The following is a 26,933-nucleotide window of genomic DNA, read 5'->3' as shown; positions in this document are numbered from 1 at the left end:
ATGCAATTATTTTTAAATTGGCCACGACCGATATGGATCCCAATTCTGAGTTTTCAAACCCTAATATGCATTTTATTTTAAGTTGAAATTTAATTAATGAAATTTTTTTGTATTAACCAATAAGACCAATTGTACTAATTTTTTTTTAACTACAACATTGTGATTGTTATCAGCTCCAATGTGTTTGATTAGTCTCCACCTTTGGTCATTTCCTCTCACTCAGCTATCATTAACTTATCTAACCAAAAAGGGTATTAAATTTTGGATTGAATCACATTCACCCATCACCATATGATACCAAAACTATGAGTGGTCACCTTGGAGACACATTTGTAATGGCCCATCTATGGTTTCCTTCTTCATGTGGTATTTTCTCTCATTATCTTTTACAAGAAAAAGAATTTTAGCAGTTGCAGGTTTGTTTAGCTCAGTGACGCAATTACAGATCTTTTGCCTTTTCTCAAGATTTGTCCAACCACATGGACTGGTGGTGTATTGGAGTCACCTTTCTCTCTGGTAGTAAAGTCCATGCATGGGATGTGATACCAAAGGTTCACACTCTGGCCCAAAACCTCGAGTCAACACCATGGTTTTAAAAAATGGTATCCGGATCAGTCTCAGTCAATATCGATATCGATATCAATTATCGTTGATATTGATGTGTATCAACTAGGGATATAAACGGATCGGATTCGGCTCAGATAGTGATATATCCACATCCGCATCCGATTAGTTTTCGAATGGATTCGGATAGTGCTAAACAAATATGGATATGAATACGGATCAGATATTTTATCCGTTTACATGTAAATATAGCTTTTCGGATAGCTATAGCCTATCCATATCCGTCTAGCTTTCCAACAGATTCGGATAGTGTTAGACGGATACGAAAATGGATTTCGGCTATTCATTTATATCCTTGTATCAATCATATTAGTAAATCCATGGATTAGACACTAGACAGCGGGTCAGATCAAGAGTTGCCACCCTTTGTGTGGGCCAATGTGGTCAGCTAGGTGGATAAGAATGGACCCGGCCAATACAAGGTCTACCTAATTAAGTTTAGTGTTTTAAGGCATTAAGCAAAACAATTTGGGTTGGATAGACTGTCTTTATAAAGTTGTTTGCCGACTTAGTGAAGAAAGTCACAATGTCCAGTGAAACAAAACTATTTTTCACTTCTATTCTAAACATGTCAATTTTCTGTAGGAAGAAGTTTTCTCCTTCACAGTTTACACCACATTGTGAAGGATAACGGTCCCCGTCAATAGCTATAAAAATCTATGCTCCTATTCACGAATGGTCGAACATATCAAAGGTCACAGTCAATGAATACCTCACTAACCTCACTAATTGTGTTTGAAGGAAAACTTAGTTCTTTTCTTTATTTTAGGAAAAAAGCTGATTTTTTAGTACACGTGCTTTGAATTATAAACCTTGTCCTTAGACAAGAAATACATGAAGAAAGAAGTCTGAGTCTTGGACTATATAGACATCGATAGTTATTGTTGAGGATTGATGCATTGTATTGGGTTATGGGCTATCTTTGAAAGCTTGTTCAAAGTTTGATGGGTATGAAAAATTTTAGGGTTTTCATGGGGTAACTTCAGAAATTGTATCTTTATGTTTTTTCTTTAAATTGTTAGGGACGGAGAGTCAATAGAGTTAAGAGGGAATTCTTTGTAAAAAAACAAAGAAAGGCAAGAGAAAGAGTGTTTGTAGCTCTATTTTCCATTGCTACTGAAGTTGTTCGATCTCATAGACATAGACACCTTGCGAACCACGTATTTGTTGTGGTTGTTTGATTGTTTCTTTTTGATAGGTTTCAATTTCTACACTTATGTCATCCACCTTTTATTCTTTATTCATATGTCTAGTTTTAGACATGGTTTGAGAAAGCAGATCGGACTCGTTGGAATCTGCCGCTTCAGATTGAAATTGATAGAATTCGTCGATTCAGATCGAAATCGATAGAATTCGCCGATTCTGACAAAATCAATTGATCCTAATCAAAATTCTGGCAGAACCAAATCGATTGATTCATATTAGATTTCTAAAATTCATGACAATTCAATCAAAATCGAGAACGGGGGAGATTGATCCCATTGCCGATTCTCCTTACTTGAACCTTGGGTTCAGCAAGCATCAGTTATGACTTCAAAACCTGCATCAGATTTTAAGACAATGCTTGAAATGCATTGTGTTAGATGATGATTTTTTTTTTTTTTTTTTTGATGAAATAGAAAATATATAAAGAGATTAACGAGAAAACATATACATAGACTGCGTCAAGCAAGCTGACTTAGCAAGATTGTTAGCTAATGTGCGACAAAGAGAGTTAGTCGAAATAGTATAGTGTATGTCAGGGCCTAGGTTATGTATATACAAAAAATCTTTTAGTAATGACCATGGCCAAGGATTGGATGATGGAGATGGAAGAAGGTCAGCGATCTCTTGATTGAAGCACCAAACTTCTTTAATCTACGCGCAACCCCAAACTTCTTGAAATATCAAGTCCATTTCTAATACTAATGACCTCAGGGTCACCTCCAATGTTGTTCTTAATATACCCTGCCACAAAAAAGGTGAAAATCCCATTAAGCAAAAATATACACGACCACCCTGCTGAAGTTACTCCAGAGTTCTGGTAGACACGACCATCCTGTTAGATGATGAAACTTGGGCTAGGCTTTATTTCCCTATTGTCAACCCTATCTCAGCTTGAAATGTTTCAAGGCTGAGCCCGATCTAATCCCCAATTATAAATTATATACAACATACATATTTCCTATGACATTCAATTATGTTGACCATTGATTTAAAGCAATAAAACTAGGGAAAAGAAACGCTAATCGGTGCTGGGTGTGGGCGTGTACCTACGCCCAGACTGGTACATGCCCAGACACAACCCGACGTGAAAAGACCACCACACCCCTTGGAAAGATGGAAAGGTCCAGGGGTGTGGTGGTCTTTTTATGCTCGGCTGTGTCTGGGTGTAGGTACACACCCACACATAGCATCGATTAGCATTCTTTCTCCTATTAAGGACAAGAGATCTTTACTTGGTCGCATGGTCTCTATACAAGCGTCTGGACTAATGAGGGAACACCCCTGGGTATCTACCCAGGGGGTAGAGGCGTCATCTCACGATGCCTTGTGAGAGGGCATAGGAACCCCACCAATTGAGATCTTTTTCCCATAAAGTATTATAAACACCAGTTGACAAGGTTTTCACTTTTAAGCTCATGGGTTCCAGCCTATTGTTCAATCTTTTTGGTCTCTTTAGCATCTTTCCCCTGTATTTTTCAACTCCATCTATTTTATTTTAAATGTAATAAATCTTTAAATTAAACTTATACTACCACATTGCTGACTCTGATTGAATTCAAATTTGACTGATAGTCAGGGTACTATATATATGGAATCTAAATGCACACAAAATTAGATAGATTTCTAACTAATCCATCACGTGGCAAATACTATGACCACCACAACAGTTCCTGGGTGGAAAATATTTGTTTTCTTACAAAAATTTAAGGCAAATTGGTTTTTTTTTTTTTTTGTTGGGGGGGGGGGGGGAGGGAACGGGGTAAGGCAAGTGGTTTTCTATCATGCATAGACCACACAATTTCTCTACAAAATTATATTTTTCCACATGGAAGGTTGATGGTTGTGGAGTATCTAGAAAATATTCTAGATTGGTCAACCTTTAAAATTTTATTCTCAAATGTATACCATCTCATGTATGCCCAAGTGTCATTGTACTTTGCCGGCTGTTCATGTTTTGTCATGCACCCTTTGATAGTTCTGGTTTTTCTATAAAGCTATTTTCCTATATGCCACCTCACTGGTTAAACTGACAGCGAACGAGGCTTTGAGGCATACCTGTCCACAATATTAACCAACATCTAACTTGTCATATGTCAAGTAATGAGTACATACCAGGGATTCTTCTATCCAAATTTTGATCTTCTTCAAGACAAACTACCTATGAAGTTGGTGATTGATACCTTTGTCTGTAAACATTATTAGAGCTTCTAAGAGGTCATGGGATCAATTTTTTGATTCACTAGCTAAAGGAGTTGGAGTGTTCAGAGGTAGAGTTTAAATATAATATATTTCATATATGTTTGCCTTTCGATCTAATTTGTCTACACCCTCTAGGTGGAAGAGATTCATTGATGGTGATTTAACGTTGTAACTGAATTCTAGGATCATTAACTCACACCCACTATTGTTGAAAGATTAGAAATACTCTTCACCAGTCTAATGAGAGGGTTGCGTCTTGTGGCTGAAGAGATTATTTCTTCACCATAGGTACCTTTTATTTATCTTTTTTTTTAAGGGGATAATTTTATCACTCCATTATATTTGTCTTATAATTACTCAAATTTCCCTACTTTAAATTTTTTTTTTAATCCCCATAAATCCAAACTTTCAGCCTTCTTTATCCCTTCATATTTTGAAATCCCTAATTATCCCTCAATTTCTCTCGCAACTCCTCCTACAAGCCCTATTCTTGCATCATCGCGTATCTGTCTCTCTCTCTCTCTCCAATTGTTTTCCTTAGGATCTAATCTTTCCTTTTTTTCCTTTGAGATCTTCAACATTTCTTATCTCCTCCTTGTCTTCTTTGTGTTCTTCACTTGGTTCTTCCTTCTCTAGTTTTTTTTTAAACTTCACCTTTTCCTTTTGTTTTCCTTCATCCTTTCTTTTTTCCATTTCTCATTTAGATTGAGCTTTGGTTTTTAACTTCTATGTGGTTGGACTCTTTAGAATATTTATATTAGATTCATTAATTTAAATATGTATGTATGTAAAGCCTCTAATACTTAGTTTTTTTTTCTTTTAAATTTTATTCATTTTTTTAATGTTGTCCTAACAGTTTTAAAAGATCTCATGGGGGAGTGAGGACTCCGTGCGCACTCACCGATGTGAGATTATTTTAGTCACCCTTAGGGTTAATTTTTACCTAAAACAAGGGGCAATTTTGACATTTTAAAATACCACCAAGAAAGAAAGGTCAAGATTTAGAGTTATGGAAGAATTATAAAAGAAGTTTTGCACAAGAGAGTTTGAGTTATTACACCATAATTATAGGAAAAATATAGTTCCACTTCCACGCATGATTTTAAAAGAGGTATTGGATCTTATGGTCGATTCGTATTAGCATTTTGCCGTATCGATATGACAATTCAGATCTTCTACGGCGTAGGTGCCCGTAGCGGCCCATGTGGTGCAGACTGGGCCACACATGTAATGACCGCCTTACCCCTGCTCGGGTAAGGCGTTTGGGCAGGGGGTAAGGCGATCTTTGCGCATGAGGCTAAGTCTACACCGCTCAGGCCACTACGGGCAGCACACCATAGAGGATCTCGATCCATCGATACGATTGTACCCCACCTTGTATTGGTGAAATAGTTCCAATTAAGAGTACATCACGTGCGTGTTTGCTGGTCCCACTATTAAAATTTTAAATCCCAATAATATCACTCTTTTATGAGAACCTGAAATTGGCAAGAATCGGGCCGATCCTCGCGTGCTATTTGATGAAGACGATGTTCATGGGAGTTGGCCTGACTCCAAACATCACCCGTAGAGTTCTTCGTCCCCATTCGATTCGTTTCCGTCCATTCGTCTGTGAGCACTCCTCCTCCTCCTCCATGGCCAACACAGTGAGAGTTGCCGCTGTCCAGATGACCTCTGTCAACGATCTCTCTGCAAATTTTAACACCTGCGCTCGCCTCGTCAAGGTAAATTTCACCTTCCTCTTTTTTTCCCCTTTCCAAGGTTAGAGAAAGAGAGAGATGCGAATCCATCTACTCCTGTGAGTTCCTTGTCGCGCATGAATTTGTGTTCTGATTTATAAGATTCTTTGGATTTTTAACTCCGTCAAGGAGGCAGCTGCTGCGGGCGCCAAAATGATTTTCTTCCCTGAAACCTTCTCTTACATGGGTGCCAGAGACGGAGATGCTCTGAAGATCGCAGAGAGCTTAGATGGCCCCATCATGCAAGGATACTGTGCTCTTGCTAGGTCAATATCCAATAACTTTTTAATTTACGCTTAGTTTCTTCCCTCCCTTTTGAGGTTTCCGGGTTCTTTTATGTTTGCAAATGGTTGTCCTGTGATTCATTTGCAATTTATTATATATTGCAGAGAATCCAACATTTGGTTGTCACTCGGAGGCTTCCAAGAGAAAGCATCCGACGATTCACACCTGTTTAATACGCATGTCATTGTTGATGATTCTGGCAACATTACGAGCACTTATCGAAAGATACATTTGTGAGATGCTTTGACTCTCATCTTTCACTGAAATGTTGCCCTATAAATTTGGAGGCAAATTATGCTCTATTCCCCCCCTCCCTCTCAATACCACGCAATACTTAATCTTGTATCTAAATTTATTTTTCCCTCTTTCCAACATATGTGGATTTGCTTCTACCACTCCCTTTCCTTGCTCCCCAGCATTTACACCTCCAATCAAGATTGTTTGTATCCTATTTGTGATTATTACGTCCGTAACAAGTTTATGCTTGTGGGAAGCAACTGAAAATGCAGACCATACTGAAAAAAATGTTACTACTGACCATTTTTTGTGGGAGTGAGGCTTAGGTGGTCCCGGCGATGATTGATGAATTTGGGAAGATTTATATTCCAGAGGGGAGGGTTATGCTATGACACTTTCTTTTGGTTGGCAAGGATGGATAAAGATAGAGATGGGAAACTATAAGTTAGTGATTTGTTACTCAAAAAGTGGCCTCCTATGTTATACGGGGCCTAGAAACGAGTTCTACAGGAAAGACACTGTGTTGATTCTACAGAAAAGGATTGCCTGTCTTCTAGTGTCAGATAAGTTTTCTAAAATGCTTATAGACAGAACACATAAATCTTTTCCTTAGCTCTTGAAGCAATCCTATATGCATGTTCATAGCATTTCTCAGAATACCTTTGCTTGTTACCCTTCTGGTTGAATCTCTGCCTGTTCCATAACCTTAGCTGCCTCTCAGGGTTACTTGGCGTCACTCAGTAAAAACCAGCCCAACCTCAGAATTTAAAGCACTGAGAATGAGAAGATGAACATTTTCAGCATCAATTAATTGTCAACTTGCTAACTTTCTTGATTGTCCTAGCAAAAGAACTGAACTCTGGCTGCAAAAACAAGCGTATTGAATGAAAGAGTGGTAGGATTGCAAGTTGTTGGGTGTGGTTATGTCCAGCACTCATAGTCGATTAAATCATTGTTTAGAGTATCTCCCAAATCAAATCATGATAAGATATGGATGTTTTGAATACCTATCAAAGTGAAGACCTTACTCCAAATACACTATGTTCTTTTTTTTCTTTTAATTTTTAAATAAATTGGTAAGGAGAAGAAAATCCTGCCTCCCCAAGCTTTAAAAAATAGGACGTACCCAGTGCACGACGCTCCCGCCACTGCGGGATCTGGGGAGGGTCACCATGTATGCAGCCTTACCCCGCTTTTCCCTACAAAAATAGGAAATCTCACAATCCAATAATGGGAAGTATTACTTTCGAACAAACAAAAATCTTGGAATTTTGAATATATTTCTTCTTTCCTTTTATTTGTGTTGAGGTGCTGTATCACCCAGTTCAGCTGCCCCATTATTTTTTGGTGCCTTGAAAAATTATGTGATCCGTTGGACACACAGCAACCAGGAAAATAGATCAATCAGTGTATGGTGACTTTGCATGCTCCCTTGGGAAGGGAGGGGATCCTATGCTAGCTTTGTCTCCTTCTAGGTCTGTGGGCTATCTCATCTTCTATGTCCTTTATTTTTCTTCTTGATTTCAATAAATTTACCCTACTTTTACAAGACCAAGAAAGAATTTTGAGGATATTTAAGTATCACTAATTAAATGATCCAACTACTTTATACCCTTAGCTTTGTATGAATTGAATTTGTAAACTAACCTTTACATATCTAGATTAGTACTGCTGTTATAAGTTGTTATTGTAGACTCTCATTAACATAATAAGCTTTATGTAAGGTCTTTCTTTCTCTTTGAAGGTTTGATGTGGATGTTCCTGGTGGAATGGTGTATAAGGAGAGTAAATTTACAGAAGCAGGTACCCAATACCTTAAATATTCTTTTAATGTGTAATTCTACTCAGTATTATCATCTTGTATTGTTATATCTAGCTCATGAGATTTACTCAATATTTGGTTAGTGTAAATAATAATGAAGTGAAAGAAAAGGAGAGAAGGAGAGAGAGGCGGTAGAGGTTGCTGCAACTCTGGGAGTCACAACTGTTAAGTTGTAACTCCCCCAATCTATTCAATATATATAAAGGCATAGACCAATTATATAACCACACAATAGGGCTGACCTAATAAAGGATAAAAGGGAATATCCAAACCAAAACTGAAAAGAGAAGAAGGGGAGGTGAGAGAGTCGAGATTAGAGCCAGGTGCTAATCACGACTCGTCTCCCCCTCAACCCGATAACTTCTAACACTCTTCGTCAAGATGGAGCATAGATGTCAATCATGCCCAGCTTGTTACAAATATAATTAATCCTCCCACTTCCTAGAGACTTTGTAAACTAATGTGTCCTAGATTTGATGTACTCAAACTAGAAACCAAACCAGAATCTTTACTTAAAGGACGGTTCAACTTAGGGTTCAAATCAGGGAAATTGAAATTTGGTTAAAGTTGGAATAATTGGGAAGCAAGATATGGGAGGTTAGGGTTAATAAAGGGAGGTTGTCTCACTGATTTTAAGGATGTAATAACCTGATTTCAGCAAGTGAAGTGGTAGAAATAGAATCGGCAGCAAGCTAATAGGGATTTTATAGGGAAATTAGGGTTAGGGTTTAGAAGGGTGAAAATAGGTTTGCTAGGGTTTGGCTGGACAGAAACAGCCCAAATTTGGATTGAGTTTCCCAATGAGGCAGTACAGCACTTGACCAAAGTTTGGGAGGATTCCCACGGTTGGAAGTGGCTGGATTGAATGGAGGTCTTCAAAAGAAAGAGATGGAGATCTAGGGTTTGTGAATTAAGCTTACTAGTTGATGAAGAGAACCTTGATATCAGATTGCTTGACAGTAGAATAACAATAGAGATGTAATGAAGAACCAAAACGATCCACCCTGGCTTCCCACCGCAAGGTGTCAATCGAATCAAACACCGATTCCTTTAGCCTTGATCAAACACAAGACAAATATCTTCAGCAAAGAAGACAAGTTGCGGAGCAGCAGCTTTGGACCCGGTTCAATTTAAAAAAAAATACATCAAAATAAAATAAGTATGGAAGCTAAAATAATAAACTAAATACTAAACAGCTACTTGGACTTCTTCCTCTTCTTACAGATGTAAGTCTTTAGATCTGCATCATAAGTACATCTGTAAGTTGTTCTCTTGTTCGAATATCGCTCGTAGAAATAATCCCTTGTTGGGGCAATCTACGTCAATGTGTTTCGTCCTTTCATTAAACATTGAATTTGATGCAATGTGAACTGCAGCTTGGTTATCACACCACAGTTGCATGGGAGACGGATCTTCAAACCCAAGTTAAGCAAACAACTGCTTTACCCACATCAACTCGTACGTTACATGTGCCATGGCTCGATACTCAGACTCTGTACTGGATCTTGCCACTACACTTTGTTTCTTGCTCTTCCACGACACAAGATTCCCTCCAACAAAAGTGCAATAACCTGTAGTCGATCTTCTATCAGTAGGAAACCCAACCCAATTGGCATCTGAGAAGCCCTCAATTCCTCTATGTCCATGATCAGAGTATAACAGACCACACCCTGGAGCTTTCTTGAGTTATCTTAGAACTCGAATAACAACATCCTAATGAGATGTCCGAGGAGAGGACAGAAATTGACCCACATAGGTCGAGTCACAGTCAAGTAATTCAAAATTTCAACTAATCTTCGATACTTCTCAGGATCATCTAGAGCATCACCACTATCAATTGTAAGCTTTATGTTAGGATCCATTGGAGTATCCAGAGGTTTGTTCCCTAACATCCTCCTCTCTGTAAGCAAATCAAGAAAACGTACTTTCGTTGTGAAAGTGAAATGCCTTTCCTTGATTGAGCCACCTCCACACCCAAAAAATATTTTAATCTTCCCAGACCTTTAGTTTGAAACTTATGTTGTGAGTCGTCAAACTCTTAATACCTTTAGAGTCATCTCCGGTGATCACAATATCATCTACATATACTATGAGAAATTTTCTCCTTGCACTGGTGTAAGAACCAAGGGTTCCGAAAAATCCAAATTCCGCCCGACAGGGGGTTGGTTCTTCTCAATACGAACCGGGTCTCGCCGGTGAAACCTAAATCAAGGACCCTAATTCCTCCTAAGAGGGTAAACGGTTCGGTAGGAAGCCGCCACCTAGAAAGGGTCTAGGGCCCTCAGATTTCTCCCACGAATGGGGAGAAACTAATGACTCATTGGATAAGGTTGAGGTCTACCTAGGTCAATGGGTAAGTGTCAAGTTTCGGACTGGGAAGGTGTTAGGCACCCAGTCCGCCCGGCCCAGAGCCGGTCATCCTTCTTTAGACCATTGTTATGCCTAAGCTTGCTTGCAATCCCTAAAACTAGTTATTCTAGACTGGGCACCTAAGACTAGGTATCTATGTACAAAGATTTACAACCTGAACCAAATTTCTAAATTATTCTAGGCTAAAGTGTAAAAATAATTAGACAAATGATTAAGCTAACTAAGCATTACACTAAACATGCAAAGATATACTAAGCACGGAGCATGGAATACAGGACAATGAGCATGGAGCATGGAACATGGAGCATGGAGCAAAATAATCTAGCTAATCACATCATGAGGATTTTTAAAACATTCACGGGCTAGATGACGGGCTAGCCCAACTCCCGTCCTAAAGATCGTGCATCTACGTCCCAAGGGAACCCCAAATCAAACGTATTTCAACTCGGGCCACTGGTGGGCACTCTCTCTCTCACACACTCTAAATCCATGACTGATCACTAGGCCAGTGCTTGGACGCCCACGACCCAGACGATTCCTAAACAGGGTCTCAAGTGATCCGAAATGGGGTGGGGGACCAACATGAGAACTATGCCGAAGGATTGGAATTTAAAATCCCGATACAAGTCATAGCCTCATTGGTTTTCACGGCATGATGTCGAGATCACATAAGACCCTATATTCTACCCAAGATGTTTTTTTTGAAAATCATTTGGAAACCCATAACCTTGATTCGAAATTGAATGAATTCGGGGGAGTATATTTATTTAATCCTAAATTATAAACTAAACGCACTCAGACCCAAATCAAATGGGCCCCAAACTCTCCACTCGATCCAATTTTGGTTGATGGGTCAATTCCCAAACCAAGGCCAAGGTCAATTGGCTCCCAATCGAAATGGGCCTAAATTGGAAATACAGCCCATACCCAAAATCCGAATTAAATCAAATCCATGTCTCATAGCTTCAAACTCAAACCCGAATCATGATTAATTGACTTATCAACACTGGAGGCCCAGCCTGAATCTAGGCCCAAACCCACATTCAGATTCATTCACATTGAAAACCATAAACCTAAATTATTTTAACCTTCCCATAGCATGGATCCTTGCTCAAAATATTATTCAGGCCACATTGACCTAGAAATGGGCCCAAAGGCCCAAATGACAAATAAGCCCCAAACCAAAATTAAGACTAAACAAAATTTGATTGTTGTATTCGGAACCTGGTTCAATAGGAACTCGGCCCATTCAAAAATCCTTTTTATTAAAGACTAGAATGACCCTAACAGATGGAGTTCTCAATTCACCATACTCAACAAACCCCATGTGACACCTAATGTTGCAATTATATCCATGAAATTTAACCCAAACTAGAATTTGGCTATTAAACCCGAACCGAGATTGGGATTGAAAACACATACTTAAAACAAAATCCCACTTCTTTCTCAAAGTAATCTGGCCAAGCGTAGACCTAAAACCAAATAATATGAGAAACCAAATCTAATATCCAACCAGCCCAATGAAACGGACTTCAAACAAAGCCAAATCGGATTAACACGACATTAACTGCAAATCATAAACAGAGTCAAAACCGATCAAGAAGATGGCAGCCATATCACATACAAAAGAGAGTATTAGAAGCAGGAGACTATGGTCATGGCTTAAAACTGAATATAACAAGAGCCTAACAGGGTTGAGAGCATAGCATACCAGCAAGAACAGATAATAAGAGGTAAACCAGAACCTCAACATTCAACAGAAATAACCTCGAATGAAGAAGACATGGAATGAAATGTACTAAACAGAGATCAAATCATGCATAGCAACAAAGGGGTAGGGATATGGTAGCAATGGCAGTATATAGATAAACAAAATGAAAATAAAGAAGAGGTTAAGGCAATTCACAGCAGATGATAGTATTTCACAGACTCATGAAGGAACAATAAAAAGAAAGAAGGAGATGGAATGGTGAAACAGGGACAGACTTATTCACATCAAATAAAATAAGGGAAATAAAATAGGGAAGAAGGATATACCTGCGGGTCTTCTTGGAGCTCCCTAGTGCAGCCGGCAGTGAACTTGAGATCAATGGATAAAGAACTTATTACAGATTGGGGGTTGAAATGGGGAAGGGATGATTACAATCCACTCAAAGAAAAATAGCAGAAGCAAAATGAAGTAGAAAAATAAGAAAATAAAATAAGAAAACTAGAGGATGAAGAGAAGGATTCACGATCGATTGCAGCAGTTCCTTTTTCCTGGCTCAGGGAAGCTCGCAGCTCTCTGTCTCGGTTCCCATTTCATCAAAATCCAATCTCTCTTCTCTCCCTTTTCAATCCGTTTTTTTTTTGTGTGTTTCTGTCTTCTTCTACTCTTTCTCCCTTTTCCCTCTCTGATCTTTTCTTCCGAACGACGATCTAGACCCTCCTTTTTCGTTTTCTCTGAAATCCCTTTCACCCCGTTTTCCTCTCCATGAATCTCTCTTTTTTCCTCTCTTTCCCCCCTTTGTCACTCCGGTCTCTGCTCTCTGTCCTTTTTCCTTTTTTTTTCTGTGTTCCCTTCCTCATGACGATGACCCATTTTCCTCTTTTAACTTCCTCGTTTTCTCCCCTTTTTCCTTCTCTCTCTCCTGGATGACAGCTCTCCCCCCCCCCTTTGAAAATTCTTTTTTCTTTTCTTTTTAAAGCCTTCTCTTATCCACTTAGGGTTTAGGTCATTTTCCTATTCTACCCTCTTTCCCAAACTAGGTTTAGATATTTCTTTTTCTCTTTCCACTTTACCCCTTCCCTCTTTTGTTTCTTCTTTTTATTTTCCATATTTACCCTCCCCCTTCAATCAGTTAGGGTTTTCTTTCTTTCTTTCTTTTTTATTTTCCTTTTTTACCCTCCCCCTTAAATAGGTTTAGGTTTTATTGTTTTTTTTCTTTTTTTGTTTCCCATTTTGCCCCTGCCAAATTAATCCCTCAATGGGCTTGATCCAATAGACCTTCATGGGTCGGGACCTAGGCAGTCTAGTTTTTTATTATGATTATTTATTATCATTTGTTTTTTGGTATCTGAGACAGAGATTGCCGGTACTCCATGTATCGTCATCGCCAGGGGGGTGACAAAAAGTAGGTGTCTACACCTGGATTGATGATAAAACACTGAATGATCACTATTACATTGTGACAGCCAAACTCAAGTACAACCTCATTGAACTGACCAAACCATGCTCGAGGGGGCTGCTTCAATCCATATAAAGATTTCTTGAGCTTGCATACTAGGTTAGACTCTCCCTGAGCAACAAAACTAGGGGGTTGCTCCATATATACTTCCTCATGGAGATTACCATGAAGGAAAGTATTTTTACCATCCAGTTGGTATAACGACCAATGATGAGAAGCTGCAAGAGACCAGAATGCGAGCAGAGGCAAGTTTGGCAATAGGGGAAAAAGTATCTAAATAATCAACCCCATATACCTGAGAATACCCCTTAGCCACCAGTCTAGCCTTCAAACGAGTTAGAGAACAATCAAGATTCACCTTAACAACATAAACCCAACAGAAGCCAATAGCAGACCTACCCACATGTAAGGGCACAAGATCCCTAGTTTGATATTCCTCCAAGGCCAATAGTTCCTCCTCCACATAGTTTGAAATCTCACGATATCTCGGTATCTCGGGCTGGTTGAGATATCTGAAATATTCGAAATATACCGAAATTTTGCTGAAATATGGTATTTTTTCTGCCATATTTCGGCACCCATTTCGGTGGGTTTTTGGCCATATTAAGGCCTGATACTTCATGTACACCCTTATTTTAGCTAAATAAACATATTTAGACCTTCATATTGCAAAAATGAACTCAAAGTGGTGTTTTGGGTTTGCACCCTTGATTGGCAGTATACGGTCGGACCCCGATGTATAAATTGTTAAATACACATTGTTTAAGTAATATACCGAAATTTCATGAAATTTCGACCAAATATCACGAAATATTCCAAAATTTGGACTTTTTTCATTTGTATGGTCATCTTATCTCGGGAGTGTCGAGATATCTGAAATAAACCGAAATATCGGCGATATATCGCGAGATTTTGAACCATGCTCCTCCATAGCTATCCTCCAGCCAAGGCTAGACAATACCTTTGCAACAAACATAGGGATAGGATGACAAGCAACAATAGAAAGACATGAATCGAAAGAAGAAGATAAACCAGAGTAAGCCACAAAATTGAAAAGAGGATGTTGATTACAACTCCGAACACCCTTATACTGAGCAATAGGAATATCAAGGTCAGAGAAAGAAATACTTAGCTCAGGATCAACAAATGAAGATGATATGGTGGAGGCCGGAGAGACGAGGGGTGCAGGATTTGCTTGAGGACGACGACTGTAAACAGACTTGATAGCTGGAGGAGGACGCGGCTGTGGAGCAGAAGGAGCTTGTGAAACATCATGTTGAACAATATAGATAGGAATATTATCATCTAATTCAGAAATAACAAATGAGTCATACTTATAGGACATGACTCAAAGAAAGAAACATTTGCCATGACAAAGTATTTATTCAAGTCAGGAGAGTAACACCAATATTCTTTTCGAGTACTAGAGTATCCAAGAAAGAGACATTTGAGAGCTTTGGGATCTAATTTCAATAACCTAGGACGATGATCACGAATAAAACAAACACACCCAAAAACTCGTGGAGGTTAAACAAATAAAGGTTCAGAGGGAAACAATAATGAATGAGGAATACCACCACATAATACGGAGGAAGGTATGCGGATAATGAGATAACATGCAGTCAGAACAGCATCAACCCAAAATGGCTTAGCCACCTTCATCTAAAAAAGAAGAGACCGAGTAACTTTCATCAAATGTCTATTCTTCCGTTCAGCTAGACCATTTTGTTGAGGTGTATCTGGACAAGAAGACTGGTAAATCATACCATGTTGAACCATAAAACGAGAAAATGGGTCAGAAAAATATTCTTTGGCATTGTCACTTCTTAGGAGTATTAAATTGAGTCTAAATTTTAGCAACAAACGCACAAAAAATATAGAATAATTCAGAACGACTTTTCATCAAATAAAGCCAAGTGGCTCTGGAATAGTCATCAACAAAAATAACAAAGTATTTAAATCCCAACTTAGAAATAACTAGCCAAGGACCCCACATGTCCGAATGAACTAAAGTAAAAGGGTGCGGATACCGTTTATTGACTCTAGGGGAATAACTCACACGATAAACCTTTCTAAACAGACACGCTCTCACTCTAAACTAAAAAGAGAACTAAAAAACGATAGTAAACTTGGTGAGGAGAGACAACACTTGAGCAGGCAACTGAAGGAGAGTCTTAAAGTAGATACAACCCGCCCTCCTGATTCACGTCCTCTATGAATCATCTTCTTCGTCATAAGATCCTGAAAAACACACGAATTAGGGTAAAAGATTATTGAACAATTGTATGCTTTAGTAAGTTTACTAACAGACAAGAGATTAAAAGGAAATTCTGGTAGGTAAAGAACGGAAGACGAAGTCAAAGAAGAATTTGGATGAATAGTCATTTACTTCTCTTCCATGGAAGTTTCATTTTCCCATAATGTATCCTAATTTTTGGTCTAATTCTTCTTCTGATGATCGATTCAACCTCTGATAAAAAAGATATACCTTATATTTCATCTCTTCAACAAGTTTAGTAATGAGCATAATGGCCCTATTGTTCCGATGGAGAGAATAACCTATGATTAGCTTTTCGGGAAATTTCCAAGTGAACAATTTCAACGAAATCTTTCAATTTCTTATTTTACTATGTTCAACTCTATGTATTCCTCTATCCGTAGAGTATATTGAATGTACAGAATTGGCTATAACAGAGTTTCTGTTATGCGTATTAACAGCTACTCTAGGAGGAATGTTTTTATGTGGTGCTAACGATTTAATAATTATCTTTGTAGCTCCAAAATGTTTCAGTTTATGCTCCTACCTATTATCTGGATATACCAAGAGAGATGTACGGTCTAATGAGGCTACTACAAAATATTTACTCATGGGTTAGGCAAGTTCTTCTATTCTGGTTCATGGTTTCTCTTGGCTATATGGTTCCTCCGGGGGAGAAATCGAGATTCAAGAAATAGTGAATGGTCTTATCAATACTCAAATGTATAACTCCCTAGGAATTTCAATTGCGCTTATATTCATCACTGTAGGAATTGGGTTCAAGCTTTCCCCAGCCCCTTCTCATCAATGGACTCCTAACGTATACAAAGGAGTGCAGTTCGTTCGAGAAATTCCTACCTCTATAGCTATCTCTGAGATGTTTGGATTTTTCAAAACTCCATGGACATGCATGCTATCTCCACTCGGACCAAGACATAACTTTTACCAAAAGTTTATTGTGATTCGTTCTCAATAGCCATGAGATGATCATCTTAGGGTGATCCTTTTGTCGACGGATGCTCCTATTACACTTGTAGTCTTTGAAGGATGAGAACCAACTATGTAGCATCTGCATTGAGAATTCAAGTGTTGTATACATCATTAGTCCAATCCTTTGTAGGAACTACCCGTAATAACAAACTTGCAAAATGGATCTGTTTATCATATAGAGATTCGTTGTTCCTGACCCTGCTTCGCCTTAATTGTCCATTGATCTTTGCTAACAAACCATCAGCCACAGTGCCATTGGAAGAAGAATCGTGGAAGGAGGAAAATATACCTGAAACACTGGACATGTGATCGAATGCATCTGAATTAATGATGCATGGTTGGGAAGAAGATGAGAGACATGCAGTGAGATTACATATCTAGACAAAAGTAGCAGTAGGGGCTAGCCCGTCATCTGACCCTGCATCTGTTTCATATCAGCACTTATAGGAAGTAAAGAATTCAACTCTTAATACATCTGTTTAAAATCAGCAAAGTATTGAGTCAGAGGACGGCTCTTCCGATCAGCACAATAAAATTCCTATGACAACTCATAAATACGGGAAAGATTATTCTGTCCTGAATATAAATATTCAAGTACCCCCACAACTCCTTCATAATATCAATGTGAGTAACAAGATCAACGATATGATTTTCCATAGAATTCAGCATCTGCCCCAAAATTCGTGCATCAATGGTATCCCATGATGTATCTGTTGCAGGCTTAGTCTCTGTCAAGTGATTATGTTGGTCACGGCCTGTCAAGACCAATTGAACAATCATCTTCCATTGTTGGAAATTATTAATACCTTCTAGTTTTTTCTTTGTAGCCGATTAGATGATGAAGACACAACCTCAGTCACCATATTCTTTGTGTTTGCCATCGTCCTCACGTCACAAACAACTTAAGAACCAAAATCAGCAACTGCAAACAATCGATCAGACCTAAAAATATCACGAACCAGCAACTATTGACATATATTAGCAACTAAAAAAGCATACCAGCCCCCAAAAATTCGATCAATCAACTCCAAACAAACAAATCAGTATATTATGATGCTTGTAGAAGAAACCAAGGGGTGAAAACACCCCCTCTTACTGTAATCACAACCTCGTGGTTTGTGTCAATTACAATCCAGCCAAAGAAAAGTGAGAGAGAATGAAGTAGAACATGATCTTGATTGGATGTGCAGCAGTACTTAAGGATCTCACTCTGATACCATGTACATAATAAAGAAGAAGTTAAAGAGAAGAAGCAGAGAAGAAGGAGAGAGGCGGTAGAGGTTGCTGCAAGTCTGGGAGTCACAACTGTTAAGTTGTAACTTCCCAAATCTATTCAATATATATAAAGGCATAAACCAATTACATACCACACAATAGGGCTGATCTAATAAAGGGTAAAAAGGAATATCCAAACCAAACCAGAAAAGAGAAGAAGGGGAGGCGAGAGAGTCGAGATTAGTGCCAGGTGCTAATCACGACTCCTATCCCCCTCAACTCGATAACTTCTAACAGTTAGCAAGAATCTTTTGGTGGTTGATTAAATCCTTTGAACCAATTTCTTTCATTTTATTTTGCTTGTAATGAATCCTCAAGTGAGGTAGGAGAAGTGGAACAATTGTTCCCTGCTCATAGTAAGTGTGACTCAAGTGTAGATCATGACCAACAGTCAATAGTACTGTGTAGGTTTGTTGGTAATTTTACAGGAGCATGTGTCTAATACCTTACATATTTCATCGATGTTTTGTGTAAATTATTGTGTTACTTTACTCAATGTTGTCCTCTTAGACTTATAGATCCTGTTAATGAGATTTCCTTGATGTTTGCTTATCAAGAATATTTAGGTGGTTGATTAACATTTTCATGCTATTATGCTTGCAATGAATCCTCAAGTGTGGTCGGAGAAGTGGAGCAGTTGCTATTACTATTGTAAATGTGCCTCATGTTTAGTTCAAGACTGACAAGTATTAGTTCTACCAAGGTTCGTTAGAATGAAATAACCTATTGGTCTTGGGTTCGAGTCTGGAAACAGCCTCTCCACAAAAGGGGGTAAGGCTGCCTACATTATGACCCTTTCCAGACCCTGCAATGGCAGGAGCCTCGTGCTCTGGGTACGCCCTTTGAATGATTCTAACTGTAGTTTTCCAATATCATATTATTTCTCACTTGTTTGTTGTTTGCACATGGCCTGTAGTTTATTGACCATGAATATCTTACATTATCCGTCATTTAAAAAGAAAAAAGAAAGAAACTAACGCGTAGGTAACACTGGGCTCTCCAAGGGACTCTGTAAAACAAGCTTGGTAATGCAGGTTTTGGGGGGGGGGGGGGGGAATAAACATTTGATGGTTATGTTTATCTGGTTAAGTCAATCTTCTGCTACAGATTTTTTTATATTACTTGGCACCGTAACCTTTGGAAATGTGGGTTCTTAAATTCCGCATTTGATCCATGTTTATAGACTGATAGATTGCTGCTTCTTTCCCTCCGATGAGATGTGTGTTCCTCTAATTTATGTGTCATGTAAAATTTAATGTTTCTTATTTTCTAGGTAAGCTCTTGCTTCAAAACAAGTAAGTGGTGTGATATGAACTTAGTGCTGGACTCTTAAAAGTGGTGAAGTTTCCAGGGACGGATATTGTTGCAGCAGAGAGCCCCATTGGACGTCTGGGTGTGACAGTATGCTATGATTTGAGATTTCCAGAGCTTTATCAGCAGTTACGGTTTAAGCACGAAGCACAGGTTTAAATGGATTGTTTAGCTTTACAGTTCTAGAAGGTTCTGCTTCTTTGACTGCTTTGGTGCTTCCACTGTTGTTTTCTTGACCTTGTTTTAACTGGGAGGGAAATCAGAACCTTATATTTAAAGTCTGGGTGTAGGTTATGTTAGTACCTTCGGCTTTTACAAAGATAACTGGAGAGGCACACTGGGAGATTCTTCTTCGTGCTCGTGCAATTGAGACTCAATGCTATGTGAGGAGCCTATTTTAACACTTTTCTTGTATGCTATTTCTTTTATTGGATTATTTTCTGAGAACTATGAACCATTTTTGCTATTGTTTCTAAAATTAATGGAGTGGGTATTGAGCAATCGACTACAGAAATAATATCAAGAGTTTGAATTTGAAATCAATGGCTTTCTCAAATGAAAAAATATTGAAGGAATTGGGTATATGATTCACAGGAACTGTTTGTGTTACTTGATCTTAGTATCTGGGGACAAGATTTCCACAAAGTTAGAATGGGTGCCATCTTAAAGATTTTACTCTATCCTTAATCATTTGGAAGCAAAATATAAGGAAGAAAAGTACTTGATCAATGACAATACTCATTACTCTTATGAATATATTGCATCTGTTTAATCAATTTATTTTGAGCTAACTAATGTTGGACAGCGATTCAGTTATGCTGTAATCCCCAGATACCATTTTTTTAAGACTTCTGGTGAAAGGCAGTTAATGAGATTATGAAAGTTAGGACTCACTGAAGGTCTCATGCACCGACTTGCCCTAGATATCATGAAACCGTTGCACTTTTGAAGATAAGAGTTGCTATGTCAGATGATCTGGAAGGAGCAACCATTGCGTTTTCTTGAATTAAGAGCTGGTCTCTTAAGCTATTTGATCAAGTGAAGAGATTGCTTTTTTTTTTCGTCCTCACTCCACAGATATATCAACGGAGTCAAGTTTGCCATATACAGCATTGTTGGGGACAGTTTTCTCTTTTATTCTTTTTTTACCATAGTCTTTTTTCGAACTGATTAAACATACTCAGCATGCTATCATTGGAAACTTGCCCCCTCTCTCCATCCCTTGTACATAATCCATATTTTGATGTTCTATATGTATTATGAATGTACTCAAAAAATGACTAATGGAGGTTTAAGAGAATTCTCATTAAGCTTTATGGATTTAGGGTTGTGAGTTTGTGACCAGTCATTTTATGTGTTATTGTGTTCCTAATATTTGTTCCTGATGGATGTTTTATTAGGTTATTGCTGCTGCACAGACTGGAAGGCACAATGATAAAAGAGAAAGTTATGGTGACACCTTAATTATAGATCCATGGGGGAAAATTGTAGGTCGGCTACCAGGTGAGATACTGCTCTGATCCTAGTTGTGGGGCTTCATCTCTGGTTATATACACACCCCCACACCATAGTTCGAGAACTCATTTCGTTTCGGTATTTCGAGCTGACCGAAATATCCGAAATATTCGAAATTTCGGATATTTCGGTCGAAATATTGTATTTTTTCTGGTATGTTTCGATAGGTCATTTCGGTGGGTTTTAGGCCAAGTTAAGGCCTGAAACTTCATGGAAACCCTATTTTAGGCTATATAAACACATTTAAATGTTCAAATTGCAAAAATAGTCACCCAAAATGGTGTTTTGGATGTGCACCATTGATTGGCAACGTACAGTCGAACCCTAATGTATAAGTGGGAAGTGGGAACCCTAATATTTAATTCATCACCATACAATATACATAACCCCTATTATTTTTTGATTTTTGTTGTAAATAAATCCAATTTTTTAAGTAGAAAAATAAATAAATAATATCTATACCAAAAAAAAATTTCGACACTGTGAAGTCGTAGAACGGCTTCCGGTGTCTAACATATATTTATTTCATCACAAACAAACATGTTGATCAAGCATTTCCCTAAAAAAAATCAATTTTGAGAATATGGTGTTACCTGAAATAGTGGAAAGGCTTCACAGATGTGCTAAGAAGTTTGTTCTCCAAGTGATTCCAGCGTAGATGCGGCAAGGATTCAAGTGGGAAGTGGAAGATTGAAGAAGAAATAAGTAAAAACCTTCAAAAACCAAGCAAAAGAGGAAAAATGCTCTGTTTCTCAGTCTCGGTCGAAATTTCGACCGAGACTATCGAAACATGGTATTTTATATAAAGCATTTTCTCGAGATTTTTGAAATCTCGTGAGATTTTGAGAAAATCTCGAAATATCTCGAAATCTCGAGAATTTCGATCGAAATTTAGTATTTTTTTTATTCGAGAGGTCATTTCGTTTTGAGGGGGTCGAAATTCTCGAAATCTCGATCGAGATTTCGCGAGATTTTGAACTATGCCCCACACACACCCAAGTTGGATTATCTGTGCTAGGTGAGATGATCCATGATTCAATCCATTCCATGGTTCTAATGATGGTTGTTTGCCTGTTATACTGGTTAATGAACTGTTAACGGAAGCCCGATGATGCAGTTCAAAAGAACAAGAAGGCCAGCAGCAAACCAAGCCATCAAACTCGACCAAGAATAGACTAATAATATCTTTAATTTTGAGTGTCCAATGGGTTATATGGGACACGAGCAGTATTTTTGGGTTTTCTATTGTAATGGGCAATTATATAAGCCCAAATAATAGAAATCCGTTTGTAACACTTCTGTTTTCCTATTTCTCGTTTTTTTTGTTAAAAAAACTAGAAATGCGTTTTTAAACACCGGTTCATTTTTTTGTTCCTGGGAATGAACCGGGAAAGAAAAGTTGCTGAGTAATAGAGAAAAAGAAGCTACAATTTGAAGCTTCTCTGCCCCAAAAATAAAAGGAAGAAATAAAGGAGGGAGTTGCTCTTTAATGAGCACATGGTTAATTTGATGGGCCAAGCAGTAATTTCATGTTTAGAATAAAATACCACTTCCAATGCAACTTCAACCACCACCACTGCCACTGCCACCTCCTCCTCTACCATCACCACCACCACCACCAAATTTTTGGGTATTCAATGGCATTTTTTGAAAATTTATAGAAGCTCTAGAAACAAAATTTATTGTGCATAACATGTGTTTCTATTTCTTTCCTGGCCCAGAAATAGAAATTACTATGCGTTACCAAACGCGTTTTTTTGTCCAGAAATTCGGCCCAGAAACAGAATTGTTATCATGCAGGCCCTAAGTCCTATACGGGATTAGTGTTAATTTCTATTTTAGTAAGATGTATAGATGTGCTACTATCCAACCATAGATTTTATTTTGTTAATATTCTAGAATAGTTGTATTATTAAAGAAGATTTAAGTTGTAAGGGATTCTCCATACTATACTTGGGGGTTTTCTATTGTGTTTATTTCCTTGGAGTTATAAACAAAGAGTAGGAGATCATACCCACGACCAATGATTGGAACAATTTGTTAAGCCTATGCTTGCTGATTGCTGTGAGATTCAAAACTTTTTTACTGTGAGATGCAGTGAAGCCCTTGGTGGGATGCCAAGTTGGAGTAGTGAGATTCTAGTCAAGTTCTAGGTGGGATAATGTAGGACAGGAATGAAGATTCAACCAGTCCCAAAACAGGATCAGAAATCAGGGGAAAAAGAGCTCAGTTCGTTAGGGTTAAGGTTGGGTTGGAGTGGTGGATTAGTGGATAGGCTTAAGGTACAGGTAAGGTGAGGGAATAGGTCTGAAATGATAGGGAGGTCAAGGGATTAGGCAAACAGATCTGCAGCAGGGCAGTTGTCTCTGCCGATTTGGTCTGCAGGCTGGGAAAGTGGGGTTTTGATGGGTTTAGAGAGATTTCTTGTGGAAGGTGATCTTCAGGTCAGATGGGGCTAACAAGGGGATTTAGTGGAGGTCTTAGAGGGGGGGGGGGGGAAGATTTGCTGAAAAGCTTGAAGAAAACTAATGGCTGGATAGGGCAGGAGAGAGAGGGAATGGAATTAGAAGGATAGTCAAAAATAGAAGGTAACCAGGGAATGAAGGTCTGGGCAGCAGCAATGGAGCTTGGTTGAAGGATGAGACGAAGAAGGAAACTTGCAGAGAAGGAACTGACTGATTTGATCTCCTTCAAAGGCAGCAGCACTTGAAGCAGCTTGATAGCACAAAAGAAGAACCTCCTGATCATAAACTGATGCAAGGAGTCGTGAGAATCCAACCACCCTGTCCACCTTGAGATCCACAAGGATGCAAGCACTCACAAGGGAGCAATAGCAGCAGCAGCAAAGCAAGCAAGCAAGCATAATCGATTCTTTTTTCAAAATTAAAACTGTCTAGCTCTTAGGCTCCCCTTAGCTTGTATTTATAATCCTTGAATGAGGTTACATAGCACTATCAACCATAGTTGTCACGTCGTCACGGCAATCCAAGTCGGTGGAGGGGTGTCATGTCGCACGCCATGGCAACGCCATGGCGATCATATTGACCATGTTTTATTTTTTATTCTCTATTTTTAATATCTTTTAGTATGCTATGATATATACCCTATAACATAAAAAATTAACATGAAAGTGTACTACTAATCTACTATGGTTTAATTCCTGAAAGTGTAATATCCATTAGTGTATATGAAATCATGGATTATCAAATAATTGATAGCAATAGTCTTGCTGATAATAAAGTTGAAAAATCATGAGAGTTGAGATATGATTCATATGAAAGTGACTAGAAAAGTAACAAAACAAAAAAACAATTACAAGAACGTAATTTATATTGAGTGAATACAGCTAATAAACTACCCATCTAAATAAAATAAAAAAAATTGTTGATGTGAATATGTGATTGTGTATTAGTCAATAGTGTATTAGTGTTTTTTGTTTGATGTTTTTTTAATATTTTTTTATGTTGAGGAAAAAGCATTAAAAAAAAAAAAATGGTTCAAAAAAATTATTGTTAAAAAATTAAGTTTTATAATTTGAAACAACCATGTCGCCCGATATGGCCATATGTCGTGGTATGGCGTCCATGGCGGCGCCATGGAGGCCATATCGGTCGATTTTCTTACAGCATCCATATCAGTGGTCGATATGCCCCCTTTTCCAGCGATATATCGCCATGGCGTAGATATGGAGACGCCATGACAACTATGCTATCAACAACTAGGTTGATGTGAAGATTTCTAATTTCAAAAATAGAAACTAACTACTAATTACAAAATCGCAAGTACTAACTTCTGATTATGAAAATAGAAACTAACTAAAGCAACTAAAGTTTCTAAAATATAAAAGACTGAAAATAGAAACTAACTAAAGCAACTAAGTTTCGAAAATATAAAGGCATCTTGACTGGTCAAAGGCCAGCTGGCTCCACTAAGGGCTGTGACACTGTTCACGTGAACAGTGTTTCCTGGACCAAAACTGGCCCAATACTTGGGCTGGTTCGATCTGCATCATGGGAAGCCTAGTTCTATTATAGGTAACAGATACTGGAGGGACGAAGATACAGTGCTCATTGGTGAGAGTTCAGTTTGCAGCCACCTAACCATTCCAGTACAAAAGACTCCGCACAAAAATCAGAGACTGGGAATTAGAAAAATCCACTATTCTTCTACAGAAGGTTAGCCAAACCCATACCAGATTAGCTCTTTAGGTCCACCTCCTATAGAAAGAAACCCCAGAGAAATTTGATTTTTCTATTTGACTAAGACCCAATAATCCAATTGAGGTAAGATACTTTCATGAAATGTATTAAAACCCATCAAACAATATGCTAAATAGCACTATAACTAAACACTGAGACTAAAAGCTATAGAATGCAATCCTAATTCCAAACCTGGAGTCTTAATTCTTTGAACCCCAAGACCAAAACTCAAAACAACCCCTAAAAATATAGCAAATACAACTTCAGCTCAAAATCAAAATCACAGGAAAAAATGTATTGTATTATAAATTTCAAAATGATCTTGGACATCTGCAACCAAAAGAAGCAGAAGGCACGTCAAGCTTTGCCTCTACCTGATTGGGCATCTAATCAGCGTATGGACATTTTTGTCTATTTTCTGAACTCATGCATGAGTTTGTTCACGTTCAAGTTCATTCCTGGTATCAAGAAGCGAGCAAGTTTCTTTGTAGCCATTGGGGTTCAGGTGGATAGGCCAATGCATTGCTTTTCATGGGATCACTGAATGTTGTGTCACTACCTAGACATGTATTCCATGCACACAGCGAGGTTAATGGTAATGGAAGATGACAGGGGTAGAAATGTGTTTGGATCCGTCCTGTGTTGTATTCCGTGTCTTTATTTTATTCGTTTTAACTTCTTTTTTTTTGGGGGAGGGGAGGGGAGGGGAGGGGGGGGGGGGGGGTTGGTGGACATCTGTTGTTGCTTGGCTAGTATTTTGTTAGGCTTTTTTTTTTGTTTTTGATGAAGTGTTAGGCTTATATTTTGGTGGAATCCTTCTTTAGCCTGTTCTACTTTATATTGCTTTCTCTTGAATTGAATATTATTTGGAAAATAAGTCCTCAATATCCTGCTACTATGTTGTTCTCATTGCCATTTATTTAACGAAGGTTGAAACATCAATATTTGTCACTGATCATTCTATTTTGCCATTTCAGATAGATTATCAACGGGCATTACTATAGCTGATATAGATTTATCACTTATTGATTCGGTCAGAACTCGGATGCCCATATCTGAGGTGAATGCCCGTATTTTACAGAATTTTTAATTTCTGAGGAAGAGGACAATAGAAGCCATTGTGGGAGGGAGGGTAGATAATACTATGCGAATCTTTGCTAGCATGTGTGGTACATGCATGGAGGTTGCAATCCAGCATTTCATGTCAACCATGCTGGAATTATCATTATGATATTCTATTAAAGGGGAGATAGTTTCTTCCTAATCCTAATGACATAATATTCTCTTTGCTCTTTCAAGAATCATCATAAACATACAAGCAAAGTAAGGAAACAAATTTTAGCTCCCCGGGGGGGGGGGGGTTGTTTAGTTCACGATTATTTTTCTTAATCATTTTTTTTTTATGCTTAACTTGTATATTTTTCTTTTCCAGCATCGGAAGCCCCTCGATTTCTGGAAAGCAATATGATGGCATGAAGGACTGAATATGCTTGGACAGGAGAAAATTAACATTAAATACCTCTATAAGTGCATTAAAAGTCATTTTTCTTTGTATTTTTTTGGGTGAACCATCGACATAAACTCTTGTTCCTCTTGGTCTTTGTGGTTCCTAATACCATGGGACATTAACTTTATTGGATATATCACTGGAAGTGCAAGAATTCTGCATGAATATCTATCATGTATTACTGAATGTGTTTGGGTGATTTTCCTATGACCTTGTTTTGCATGTTAATT

The 26,933-nt window shown here is 38.2% G+C and overlaps 1 protein-coding gene across 1 annotated transcript; it reads left to right on the top strand.

Annotated features, from left to right (window-relative positions):
* The first annotated feature begins 5,519 nt into the window (after positions 1–5,519).
* On the top strand, positions 5,520–26,664 carry LOC122649745 (deaminated glutathione amidase, chloroplastic/cytosolic). Its single transcript, XM_043842985.1, has 9 exons — positions 5,520–5,753; positions 5,898–6,034; positions 6,158–6,286; positions 8,035–8,093; positions 19,523–19,635; positions 19,773–19,865; positions 20,883–20,985; positions 26,174–26,256; positions 26,629–26,664. The coding sequence occupies exons 1-9, from the start codon at positions 5,550–5,552 to the stop codon at positions 26,662–26,664; spliced, it is 957 nt and encodes a 318-aa protein (XP_043698920.1). The 5' UTR covers positions 5,520–5,549.
* The last annotated feature ends 269 nt before the right edge of the window (positions 26,665–26,933 follow it).

Source organism: Telopea speciosissima, chromosome 2 (assembly GCF_018873765.1).
Source record: "Telopea speciosissima isolate NSW1024214 ecotype Mountain lineage chromosome 2, Tspe_v1, whole genome shotgun sequence".
NCBI classification, from domain to species: domain Eukaryota; kingdom Viridiplantae; phylum Streptophyta; class Magnoliopsida; order Proteales; family Proteaceae; genus Telopea; species Telopea speciosissima.
The sequence above is the reverse complement of the archived record's forward strand: the minus strand, read 5'-3'. Positions and strand labels throughout refer to the sequence as shown.

Bases quoted from the DNA above. Each gene is read 5' to 3' on its own strand.
- LOC122649745 (XM_043842985.1), top strand. From the start codon at position 5,550: ATGAAGACGATGTTCATGGGAGTTGGCCTGACTCCAAACATCACCCGT. The intron at 6,287-8,034 runs GTGAGATGCTTT...TTCTCTTTGAAG, and splicing joins ACTTATCGAAAGATACATTT to GTTTGATGTGGATGTTCCTG. The intron at 8,094-19,522 runs GTACCCAATACC...TGAAGTTTCCAG, and splicing joins GAGTAAATTTACAGAAGCAG to GGACGGATATTGTTGCAGCA.